Genomic DNA, 13,514 nt, shown 5'->3' with positions numbered 1-13,514 from the left:
CGAAAGATTTCGCAAAACCTACAGTGTACCCTGACGAAGAATATTCCTGTTAATTAATCGCTTCTTTAATATTGTCTCAGGGTGTCTTTAATTATCCTTTCCCAGGGTTCTACGAAAGTTTCTTGAAAGTGCAGGAAGTTTTTCAAGCAATCCTGAAAAAAAAGAATAAAAACTGTATAGGTATAGGTTATTTGTCCCGTAGCACACACACGCACACACACATACAAGTGAAAATATAATTAGAACTTCTTTTAAGCTCTGAATTGAACTTTCCTGTCCAATTTATTCAGAGAAACTTTTAATTGCTGGCAATCCAATTCGTCCTGTATTTTTACGCGGCGATTTTGACGTTCGCGGGGTGCATTTGTTTAAATATTCCCGCAAAGGTTTTTACACCGAGCAAACGAGCACCTCTTCCGCAACGTAACAGTAAATAACACAAAATTATTAATCACTGGATTGCGGATTTGATGCATTCACGACAAAAATTGTGGCAAGAATTGTATAATATTGTTAGATCATTGTCAACCCGTTGAATCAAAATCCATCGGACTCCATAGTTCATTAACCGCCATTTGAAAATAGCCGAATCATTAGAAAGTCAATAGACGTCTGACAGGTAAATCGCTGAAATAAAACCGGTGAGTGGTATAGAATTTAGACAAGTTAATTTCTCTGAATGTGACGTTTAGCTTTCTCGAAAATTGTCACTCGTGCGCGCGCGACAGGTACGGCCATCAATCTTATAAACATTAACTTGTTTACGTCCGGGTTCACGTGACAGTGGTCAATAATAACGATGCAATAAAAAAGCATACAGGTGGACTGGTAATGTCTTTTCCATTCGCGGTTCATTTTGTTCTTTCCGCGAAAGGGGACGTTGCTCAAACCCCTGTCACGTTCCACTTTAGCGATCACGAGTCGCACCGAAATAAATGATCGCGTCAGTCAATCGACCGGCTAACTCCTTCTCTCTTCCGTTACGATCCCCGTCTAGCGGCTGCGGACTGATTTAAAACAACTGATCTAATCGATAACATAATTTCTGTCCCCCGCACACGAATCGAATTGATCGCCCGGAGAAGAATGCGACCCGTTCGATCACGTTCTGCTTTTTCCCGCGGCCAGAAAAATAACGGGAACTACCGAGCTTTGTTTCGCGGCCAATCGAGCGTGATCTCCGTTGAGTTATCACCGTTTGCCCTCTGATAAGTTTCCGCGCGTGTTGCGCTCATCGGTCATCCGATTTTCATAAACAATCCAGCGGGGAATGTTCGAACGCATTTACAGTCCTCTACAAACTAATAAGACACCCAGCATATTTTTACATTTCTTATATTTAAAGGTGGAAAGTGTACACTCCGTTATATCCTGAATATTACACAGTATCTCCAAAGTAAACACGCAAAATCTTAGGATTGTGTCGCATACCATAGCAAAATTAGAGAACACGGACTGACATTGCTTTGGCAAAAGTATAAGACATTTGGCTTATTTTCCAATCATGTGACTTCCACCATTAAGTTTTCTACTGCGAACGTATTCAGACGTTGAATCTTGTGATTTTCTTACAGTATAAGTACATTTATTACAATGAAAAATAAATAATGGGTCGAGGAAAGCAGTTAGATGAAAGTGAGGTCGATCGAATCGTTCTGTTGCGCTCGGAAAAGTATTAATAAAATTGCGAAATTATTAAACAGAAGTAGGTGCGCGATATATAATGTGTTAAAAAATCAAAGTGCTTATGGAGAAACGAAAGGAAGTGGAAGACCTAGCGTTACTTCCGAACGTGATAAACGTGCAATTTTGCGTGTTGCGTCGAATTTTAAGGACACGACAAGACAAATAGCCGAAGAAGCAGGTGTGAAAACAAATTTAAGAAATGTACATCGCATTTTACAAGGAAGCAAACACATTAAACGGAAGAAATTTAAAAAACGGCCACCCTTAATGGAGAAATACAAAGCAACACGACTAAAGTTCGCTTGTGAACAAGTCCACTGGATGAAAAACTGGAAAAAAGTCATTTTTAGTGTCGAGAAAAAATTCAATCTAGATGGCCCTGGCGGCAGGGCCTACTACTTTCATGATTGCAGAAAGGAAGAACTCCATTTACGTTGCCGTCAAATAGGTGGTGGCAGTATTATGATATGGGCAGCTATTGGTTACTATTGAAAAACAGGAATAAACATTTTATCAGGTCGGATGAATACTAATAAATATATTGAACTAATAGCAGATCAGTTAAACAAGCCTGCAGCTCGTATCACGCGCTGTTACTATATTTTTCAACAGGATAATGCAGCAATCCATACTGCAAAATCTGTGAAACAATTCTTTTCTTGAAAAAATATTAATATTTTGGAATGGCCCGCTCGTTCTCCCGATTTAAATATTATAGAAAATGTGTGGGGAGATTCGTCAAGACGATTCTACGCGGATGGGAGACAATATAATAACGTAAATGAACTAAAAGAAAGTATAAATCACAATTGGACACATTTAGAACAAAAACGAATCAAAAAGTTATATAAAACTATCCGAAACCGATTACCAGACGTAATTCAATTCAAAGGAGGTATCACAAAGTATTAATTTTGTATTTTTATTTGATAATCAAACATTTTTCTGTTAGTGTCTTATACTTTTGTCGAATTAATGCGACATATCTTTCTCTAATTTTGCTATGGTACGCGATACAATCCTAAGATTTTACATGTTTACTTTGGAAATAGAATGTAATACACAGGATACAACGGAGTGTACATTTTCTACCATTAAATATAAGAAATTTAAAAATATGTGCTAGGTTTGTCGAGGACTGTAACTCAAGTGCGATAGATTCAAGATTATACCACTGCAGTTCACAAGAATTTGATATTCTCCATATTTGAAGAAAGTCTTGTCCGCAAAGGGTTCGAAGGTCAGCACGAAGTTCGCAAGATCTCCAGGGAGGCCGAGACGGTGTTTACGAGCCACGTAATTTCAATTGTTTCCACCTGGCCGGTATTGAAACGGGTGATTCGTCGAAACGGGCCAAAAAATTTTTCATTTCCACGTAAGCTTTCGGCCCGCTTGAGCTGCAATCACGCTCTGGGGAAAACGCGATGGCGTTTCTTCTTCGAACTGAAAATATCGAATTCCTAATTGGCCGGTGTACCGTGAGACCCAGTGCTCTCCGGAGGCGTTCGCGGACGAAATAACAGACAGCCTTTTTTTGTTAATTTTATTTTCCTCCACAGGGGGTGTTCGTGTATCAAATGTATACGTACCAGTGGGGTTATTATGGCACGTACATATTCCCTGACTGGGCGAACGCGATTGGAATACTGATCGGGCTGTCGACCCTCGCGCCGATGCCGTTCTTTTTCATCCGACGGCTGTGGAAAGGACCGGTAAGTTTGTCACGGGGGGCAATAATGACACCACTAAATCTCCGTGAATTACTATCGTTACGTAGAATAAGCGCATTAATTCGGACCGAACGATTACCGGCAATTGCGCGCCATCAAATCATGGAGTTTATGGGAGAGGCGGCGGGATACAAGCTGAATCGAAATATCAGTTGGAATAATGCTCGACAAACTAGAGATTATTATGCAAATTGCTCTCTCTCTCTATTTTTGCAACATGCTTTCCAATTGCAACGGCCCCGCCGCCGTCGTCGTCGTCTACCCTTCAAACTTTGCGACTCCCACGGCGACCAAGCTTTGGGCTGCGATTACGTCGCATGCGTTTCTTTCTTCGAGTTGCACGAAACCGTCAGAACAATCGGAAGAAGCCGAGATTATGTAGATTGCGGGTCCTTCTTTCGCAGAAATACGGGGATGAAAATATGGCTATCCGCAGACTCTCTTCAATCCCGTTTGACACGCTCATTGCCAAGCAGCCCGAATAGACATACGAATTCAAAGAAATTTGTTTAAAGGGACCCAATTTCATGATTTTATTGAATTTGATTGATAGAGCTTAAGTGGAACTTCCCACACGAATCAAATATTCAGGCATGTCATGTCTTTCAAATTTTGTTCGCTTTTCGCGTTTGTCCAGTCAGAAAACGGATTGCAGCCCAGGGCTGTCTGAAGACAGAACATAACATCCGTACTGACTGAATTGCTCTGGTTTTTTGCTCGCGCAGTGAAGAGAACATTCGGTATTAACTGCTCAACGTTTTAACGTTTGTCGGGATGTCCTGAACTTGTCGTCAATGCTGTATTTGCACATTTATGCGACGTTATAAGCTTTCAGGTCAAAGATCGCTCTGCTCTATGTGCAGTGCTAGCGTAGTAATTAAACGATACATAGGTTCTTGGGGATCCATCTACTTAGGCGAGCTCCTGAGTGGGTGAGTCTCATTTGACTTGACAGGGGGTGATCCGATCTTCCCTTATACGGACCTAATTTCAAGTTTAAAGTGGCCATAGTCATTGGAGTGTGCCAAGTTTTACGCGTTCGGCTACAGACTGTTAGAACACCATTTTTATCTCTACTTTCTTTTACGTTTCGTTCGCTCTAGGAACATTTTGCACAGAGACATTCCCACAAAAAGATGAACAGCAAGTGAAATACATTAAATCCTCCGAGACATTCCTGAATAACCCATAAACAGCGATGTTAAGGGCTGATTCAGGACTGAATGTACACTCCGCGACAAAACGATAAGACACCTCTAGATTTCTAATGTTTCTCAATACCAATGATGTGTACAAAGATTTTGTATATAGATCTGTATAGAGTATCCTCTGTTTAGTAACATACGAAGTAACTGCTATTAGTTACGTTGTGTGTCTTGGGAGTTTACATGAAAAATCGGTGCGTCAAAACGATAAGACATGGTGAAGAAGAATAGTGAATCTGTCCTTAATTTTTCTCCTAGATGCACAGTCTTTGAGAAACATGACTTAAAAAAAACGTATTTTTCAACTTGAAACAAATATTGTGATGTTATTATAAAAGATATTGAGTTGTTCTTTGCAGAAAAAGATTCTGTAGACTTTCCCGAATACAGTGATATCCAATATCAATACATTATGAATGTTTAAACATGTTTAAACAATCATTAAAGACGGAGAGACACCACTTTGCACTAATTTTTGAAGATATTTTTGAATTTATCTCAAAAAATATGGGTCCAGCGGAAAATTATCTTGAGAAATCACTCTTTGAAGTTTGCAACTTTGACGTTTCTTTCGAACCACAAAGCAAAATATTTTCGCCCGACTATCGTATACTGATATAACTCCTAAGAGTCAACGTAAATAATAGCAGTTACTTCGTATGTTACTAAATAGAGGATACTCTATACAGATCTATATACAAAATCTTTGTACACATCATTGGTATTGAGAATAAAGCCATTGAAATTTTGATTGCAAGAAATATGCAAACCGGTCGCGGCCGGGCAAAGTTTCGTTATACCTCGGTAATATTTCAATGTTCGACGAATTGCAAATTTTTTAAAAGCCGCACAATGTCCAGTGGTGGTTTGCTGCGGGCGGTGGGCAACGCTTTAAAAGTTGTTCCCGTTTGCCGTAAAATCCCGCGAACTTCGAACGTCTTAATACAAGTTTTTCCACGGGTACGTAGGTAATCGTACTTTGAAACGAAAAGTTTCGTCCGCGCTCCATCGTTCGGATCGAACCTATTTCTGCCGTAGTTTCTGCCCCCTTCTTGACCACTTCCGCTTTGTGTTACCCGATAAATTTACTATTACTCTTATCTCTCTCTCCCTCTCCCCCTTTCTCTCTCTTTCTCTCTCTTTCTCTCTCCTAGCTCCCCAACACAGTTCGGAAACTACTTGTGCGGTTCGCGGAGATATGACCCGCCAAACGAAATGGGAGACAACCACCGTGAAGAAAAGTATAGCGGCGAACCACTTGCTTTTCGAAACGCTGATCCTCTCGTGCCGATATTAACACCGGGTATACGGAGCACTAAAACGGACTATTTCATATCACTTTATAAAAACTAACAATGATAAAAATCCTTTGGCTGAAAAATAAGAATTGATTTTGTCAAGGTTCCAGATTAGAACCGACATTTCGGAGCGTCGGTCTCGCGAATTTATTATGCGACGGCGAACGTTTCAAGGGGAACGAGTTTACGAAGAATTTTAAGTAAAGAAAATTTTGATCGGCTGGAAATTGGGTAATCAAGTTCGCAGTTGGTGCGAAACTTTTAAACTATTAACACAGGCGGAAAAAGAGAAAAGCTGAAGAATCAGGTCAGGCCCTTTTATGAAATTATTTTGTCGATTGGGGAAAACGTTATTAGCATTTTTCAATTTATCCTTTGCTCGCGCGGAACTTTTAAGTATGTCAGGCTGTATATTTTCGTTTAACTATTAGTAAACGCTGTGCTGAAGCGTTAAAGCAATATTTATACCGCAAACCTTCGCACGCTAACAGGTTGTAGCTGTTGTTACGAAATTCAATACATTTCGATAATGTACCATAGAAGCAATTGCTAAATTATGTTTACTCGCTAATGTTGAATCACTATGAATTTACATAACAGTTGTGTATCGATACTTTCGCTAATTGCATGAATCTTTAGTCTTTTATTGTAAAACAAGTACTAAATCAATATGAGTAAATATACATTTCAATATAATATTAATTTCATGATACTGTTCGGAAGTTCATAAAGCATTTGCTACCAGCACAGAGTTACCACCTCAAATTACAAATATACAGCATACTATAAAATAATGTCTACTATAAAAGGTACTACAATTAAAAATCTTGTAATATGCAGTACTGTGCAATTGTACCTTTTAATAATTTTTAGACACATATTTCGGACAAACAGGGTCAAATTAATTGTACGGTCGCCATTATTTAAGGTCACAGAGCACAGCACGATATTCCAGAAGTTAATGACTCCGCTCGGTCAAATATTTCCCGAATAGAACGCGTTGCGTTTAATAAAATATTGTAACTTTTCGAACGGCTCTCGATATGAATGCCGCCAGCGAACGCATTAATAATAATATTTGTACACACAGTGGCACATACAATCACAGGCAAATATTGAATAAATCGTTAAAACGTGTAGCAGATCGTGATCAAATTACACATGGAGGGTCCAGGTAATCACAGGACAGCAAAGGAATAGAAATCGCGCGAAATCGAATTAATAACGTTCAGAGGGTTTTCTGGTCTGGAATCTTGAAAAAATTGAATTTTCATAACTTCTACAATTTTATTAACGTATATTTATGTTTTCAGCGCACTGGTTCGGTCTGATGCTACGATTTTAGCAATGTTCACTTCTAAAACTTCTGTCGCGTAGTCCAAATGTGGCTAAATTAGTGTAAATCTGTTATCAGTAGACTGCGGATCTATATGTAGGGTAAACTGTACTATGATTGGCACCTTAAGCCAAAAGCTTAGTAAAAATCTTTTTATCTTTTTTTGTAATGTTTAAACAAGCTTAACTTGCTATTATTATGAGCTAATAGACATTTTTCTACAAAATCAAACAGTTTTTCGAGTCATAAATCTTTTATTATAAAATATATTCATTGAATAACAATCATAAGACAATTAGTACAGTCATTGGCACATTTGGTACAGTTATTGGCACAACATGTATCAGTTATTGGCACTGCAAAACTGAATAGGAATTATTAATTAAATAAAGATAAATAATGAAAATAGTTTGTACTGCATGTAGGTTTAAATTCTGCATAATGTAAGAGACGAAGATAATGCTCGAAGAAAAAACAGAAAAATATTTTAAGGTTCACATGAGTCATCCGATTCAACTCTTCCAAATTTTGTGGTGAATCTTCCTCTTGTGCAAATTTGAAATAATTTATTTTTGTTTATTTAAGAGAAGATATTTATATGATATACATGGTGGAACAATCATTTCGAATACGATCTTTGGCATCTTTCTTTCTCCTGCAGCCTTTTCTAAATACACAAACAGATAAAACAAATTAAAGATGCTAACAGCTTCAAGTAATGACTACGAAATTCTCGTCACATATAAGAATATGAGTGATTTGCACAAGTAGGTAAATAAATAGTACAACGATTGACTCTCTGATGTCCATTGCAATGATTTGCACCTTATTATCTTATAGTGATTGGCCCCTTCAATGTACAATTATTGGTAGTGCCAAGAATTGATAATAAGACTTCTTTCAAACGAATTAAAGTCATATTTCTAATTTGTTTTAATGATGCAAAGCATTAACCTTTCGAATATTAATTAAATTTCCATACAAATAAATGAACCATTCGTTGGCACCTGAAAATTTGAGATTATGTCTGATTAACAGTAAGAAGTAAACGTTAAATAGGTTATTTGATTTATAATTAATCATATACGCCCTTATTGTATATTACATCTGTAGTACAGTCCGAAATTAAGTTATACAGCGATAAAGTATACTTACTCGTAACGAAAATTTTAACGAAACAGTATTTACACTGCACTGTGCTCATCCGTCGGTCTTTCTAATTGTCCTACAGCGATGCTAACAGTCGTGTGGAACTCTGTTATGAAAACTTACAACGTTGCTTTGAAATATAAATAAGAAGCAATATAAAATGATTTTCTATACCAGGAATTCTTAATATTTGCCGTTTAAATCAAAAGTGCCAATAACTAGTGCAGTGCCAGCAATAGTACAGTTTACCCTTATATGCAAAATAAAAATTGTCTGCATCGATTGCAAGACACAGAGACTAAATTGCATTTTACTTCTTCCCTTAATGATCTTAGTAGAGGAGAAATCATATATTGACATCTACAATTCTGAAACTTTTTCGACAATTTTGAATTTCATCTACTCAATTTTAATTTTAAATGCATACAGATCCGCAGTCTAGTTATCAGTGTAAATTCGAGAAGTATTTCCATCCAGCTTCCACAGTGTTATCTATTCTTGTCACCGAGCCAGTTTGTTTATGTCAGAATCCGTTCGACTTGTGCGCTATTGCGGATTAACGGCACCAAGATTTATAGACTCCAGTCATAGCGGGCATTTATAAGGCGGACCAGACACTTCATGAATTATTCCGTGATCGTGGACCATTTAAGGCTCGGTTCCGTTTCAGAATCCGAATGCTTCCGATATTCTCATTGGCGATCGCAAATCATTTGCGTGCACCGTTCCACCGTAGCGGCGAAATCCATGGAATCTTTCATCGAGTTGACGATCTGCCAGGCCGATTGAAACGACGAGTCTGGAAAGTTCAGGCGAAATTGTTTGAACGGTCTCCGGGACGGGGCCAGTTGTTCTACGAATTTCACTTTTCCAATTTAATTGTCCGCAGAGGGACTGGAGTCTGTTTCGACCGACGAAGACATGGGGACCGGCCATGGAAAAAAGTACAGGTGACGACACACCTTCCACGGCGTCCATCAAGGTGGTGGAAGTCTCCAAACACCAATGCAACGTGTCCGACGCCTTGTAACTTTGCCCCTTCTTCGTGCAACATTCTAGTCATCTCGTTTCGAACGTTGACTGCAATTTCCTAAATTGGTGGGAAAATATAATTTCAACAATATTAATCTTCTCCGAGTGTGACTTTTCAGTTTTAACTATTCACGAACACGTTGTACATATGTATTTTTTGTGTCGACAATTATACAGTCCTTTCAAGCAATTCTTTACACATTTGCTGTACATTGTACATTTATCACACAAAATACATATCTGCAGTCTTTTTACTTGTACGAGAGTGATCGAAGTTCTTGGCTCAAAGCGGTCGACAACTTAATTTAACGAAAGTTTTTCGACTTTTTTTTTATAGATGAATTTACAGAGATAGAAAATAAACGGAATTTCATTTCTTTGATGTCTATCAAGTGAAATCTTTGCGCGTGTGTGTGTGCGTCTATGTTCAAAATCACACCCCTAGCGTCACGCATAGATATTTTTGGTAATAAGTTAATACTTATCGCGAGAATCAACGTTCATCATCTCGAAAGAAATGTCAAGTAAGATATTATTCATGCACTTTGTTCTTTAATGAAGGGATTCTGTAACAATGCATTTCCTTTAAATACTGTGGCCGTGGCTTACACTCTTTCGCCGCTTTATGCGCATATTTTCCACAGTTCGTCGGAACTAGCTCGAGGAACAATTAAGAGTTCGTACGCGTTAAAAGACAGGCTGGAAGTTTTAAAGATGTTAGCTGTGCCGCGGCGTGCCGAAACGAAGAGCTACAGTGCGCCGTTAACAGCTCAGTTTATACCATATTTTCCAATAGCTGTGCTAAAAACCGCGAACTCCTCTTTCGTTTCAACTTTTAAATGAAATCGTAAACAAGTTCTGCGCGCAGTTGAATTCTATTCCGTCTTTCAGGTAATATTAATAATGAAAAACGCATTGCAGTGCGAGCCACGAGCCGACTACTTGTAAATTGTATATAAGTTCGTTAATAACTTCAAAAGTTCAAGATCTGAAGCTATATTTTATTCCGATTTTCTGTAATTTTCTTTAACGTCCATTACATAGGGAGGAGAATATTTGTTCCGTTCTCGTTTGCAATTCCTGCTGTAGCAGGCGGGTTTGTTTTCAAGAAATGTGAAAGCAAATAAAATTTCGCGAAGCATTATACGGGTTCCTTTGAACTATAAAGCATTTACCTGAACCAATTTTCGCTAAAATCAATATTTACGGAGCTGCCGGGGAGGTTTCAATTCCGCGGTTGCACCCTAAGCATCGTTTCGGGCGAACATTATAGGATGTCCTCAATTTGTCGCGCCTTTGATTCGCAATCCTAATGTGTTTTAGAACTACTCGCCAAGTCATTCAGCCCACTGTCATCTAAACTTTGATGAAAACCAAATACACGTGACCGGAATTCGCTGGATAATTCGAATGCCGCGACTAATACGGTTGGCGTGAAATTCAATATTTTAAGAAACAAAATTAATCTAAGAATGTTTCTAAAATTCTGAAATCATCCGAGCGAATTGGAATTGTTACGAAGGAAATGTTTTTTCGAATTTGTTCGTATCCGTTCGTATTAAACGTGTTCCGAGAATAAATCTCGCGCGTATTACCTGTTAAACACAATTACACGGCGCGAAGATAATCGTGTCGAGCGGCAATTATCTGGCTCCCGGTTTCACGTATGAAATCTTCCATTTGTAATATCGATTTCAAGAAGAATTAACGCGAGCATGCAGACTGCGTCTAATGGGAGGCAGCTTTAAAGCGATTTAACGCCTGTTAGAAAGTTAAGTCGATTTAACGGCAGAATTGTTGGCGACGATATTGTCACGAGAAGCGTAGATTGCCTTCTTGCTGCCTTATTCCGTTTACCGCAGCGTTATTCCCTGTTCAAATTGCGGTGCTCTGCTTCCTCGAACGTTTCACTGATAGAAGATGCTCTGGCTCTGGCGTTATTAACGAAATACCTATAATGAAAATCGTACATAGTATCCCTACGTAAATGTTCAAAATATTCTAATCTGTTAGCAGTAGCGTCTCCCAATTTTCAATTTCACTACGACAATTCATTAACAATTCACCGAATCTGTTTAGTTATTCGAATTCAATTGTTTAGTCACTGTTCAATTATTTAAATTTAATTACTTCGATATGAGAGTGAAGTTGAATGGAAGCGAAGGAAGCCTTAGATAGTCTCATGTTTCAGAACTTCAAATATGGCCGCCATACATATGTATATAACATTAGTGATTACAGCCATTCTAAAAACATCATTCTGTTCATAGATTTAGTGTTAATTCATTTATATCGTCATTTTTACAAGACCACACGCATCAGTCACTTACAGAAAAAATGTAACACAAATCCATTAATACAATATTTAATATATTTTTTCATAGCGAGATAATAAAAGTTGATAAAAAAAACCTCCACGCTGTTATGAACACGTTGTCAAACGAATTTTTTATGGGTTGAAGAAATCAATGTTTTCAGTTTGGTTGATCGTCTAGAATAGTCTAGATCAAGAGGACCGGATTGGCCGCCACGGAATTTAGAGGACACAGGAAATACAGGTGATCGGCCGAGAAACGTGGAAAGATGGCTGCTCGGCCGGGGTTCAGATCGATTGTCTGCAAGATTTATGATGAAGAATGGAGCAAATTTCAGATCGTATGTTCGCTCGTCTGGTCATTGTCACCACTAAATTCTGCAGGAGACACTGTCTGGCGGTCTTAAAGAAGAAAGTGAAAAGTGGAAGTGTTAAAAAAACGGAGGAAGTGGCGCAGCCAATCTTATGATACCTACCTTTGCGTCCTCTACAGGTCATAAATCTTGCACACACGCAACTGAAACCCCACGACAACTGACCATTCACCGGTGCACAATTCCTCCCCTTATCTTTTATGCTTACTTTGAATGCAATTTTTTAATTCCTTTGTGTTCCAGGGGAATAGTGATACACCGTCCGCAATCAAGGCTATTAATCACTCTGTAACATAGATATTTGGTAAAACTTTTATCAGTGTTTTGTGTGTAGTTCTCAAGTTATATATTATTTTCACCCATGCGAAGCCGGTTGACGATCTCGTGACAGTCGTGGCGAGATCTAATCGAACACCCTTACGTATTCGTTTTCTTTCCAGTGTTTTTGTCTGCCGTTTCGTAATCGATAGACACCGGATCTTATGCATTTATGGCAAAAAATGAGTGGCGCGTAATTTAAAATAGTAAAAATATTAAAAGAAGTTAATAATACTGTTGTTTATTTCCATTTGTACGTAAAGTACCTCTTCAAATGTGAAATCCATTCACGTATTAATAAACAAGTTCTTGTTTCCACGGTTTCGAAGCATTCAGCCAATAAGTCTGCTTATAACTGCGTGAGAAATTTTCAAACTCCAAACAGCCGGAACGGTGTTCCGAAAGTAACTATGCAATTACAGCATAAAAAGGCTTTAAAGCAGCAGGGAGTACCATAAAAAGGAAACGGAGAATATCTATGCGGCCTTTATGCAACGTTCCACTGTATTAAACTATACTTTTCCAAACAAGAAAAAAGTGGTCGGCAAAAGTTTCCGGCGTACTTAAAAGTACATGGAGGCAAAAAGAAGGGTGTGTTTCTCGACGCACTCGTCGGGATTTGCAAAATTTGAGGCGTGGCTTATTAAAATCAGCTGCATCCACTTCCGGTGGTGGTTTTCGTTCGGCGAATGTTGCACTCCCGGCGACACACTCGTCGGCTCGGGGCTTGGAAACAGTTATCATTTCTATTTCGGTTCTTATCATGAAGAACCTTTATTTCCAATAACTGTTTTCCAGAACTGTAATTTCCAGTTAATATTTCTTTCGATTAAGGCGAGCTTTCAGTACAGGTTTTGCGCTTCAAATTCACTCATTTGCGAATAAGATATTTTTAACTTCTTCCGAGACCTAGGGAGATGCTTCCAAGTGCAATTAATTTTATGTATTCTTAATGGGTGAAATTGATTTGCAAAAATTGCAGAATTTTCTGAACAACCCAATATTTTCGGAACCGTTTCAAGCCGCGCTCGCAACGTCGATCCGACGGGGACGCGTCGCGTCGCGACGCCCG

General features: G+C 38.5%; 1 protein-coding gene across 1 annotated transcript in view; it reads left to right on the top strand.

Moving 5' to 3' along the window:
- LOC143219129 (sodium- and chloride-dependent glycine transporter 1) overlaps positions 1–13,281 on the top strand; it is a 39,890-nt gene extending 26,609 nt beyond the window's left edge. Inside the window, exons 9-10 of the mRNA XM_076444969.1 lie at positions 3,246–3,398; positions 9,294–13,281. Coding sequence (XP_076301084.1) covers positions 3,246–3,398; positions 9,294–9,434 — 294 coding nt within the window. The 3' untranslated portion in view covers positions 9,435–13,281. The remainder of the gene's footprint in view (positions 1–3,245; positions 3,399–9,293) is intronic.
- Positions 13,282–13,514: the final 233 nt, after the last annotated feature.

Source organism: Lasioglossum baleicum, unplaced genomic scaffold (assembly GCF_051020765.1).
Source record: "Lasioglossum baleicum unplaced genomic scaffold, iyLasBale1 scaffold0021, whole genome shotgun sequence".
Classification (NCBI taxonomy): Eukaryota; Metazoa; Arthropoda; class Insecta; order Hymenoptera; family Halictidae; genus Lasioglossum; species Lasioglossum baleicum.
This window is presented reverse-complemented; position numbering and strand designations above follow the sequence as displayed.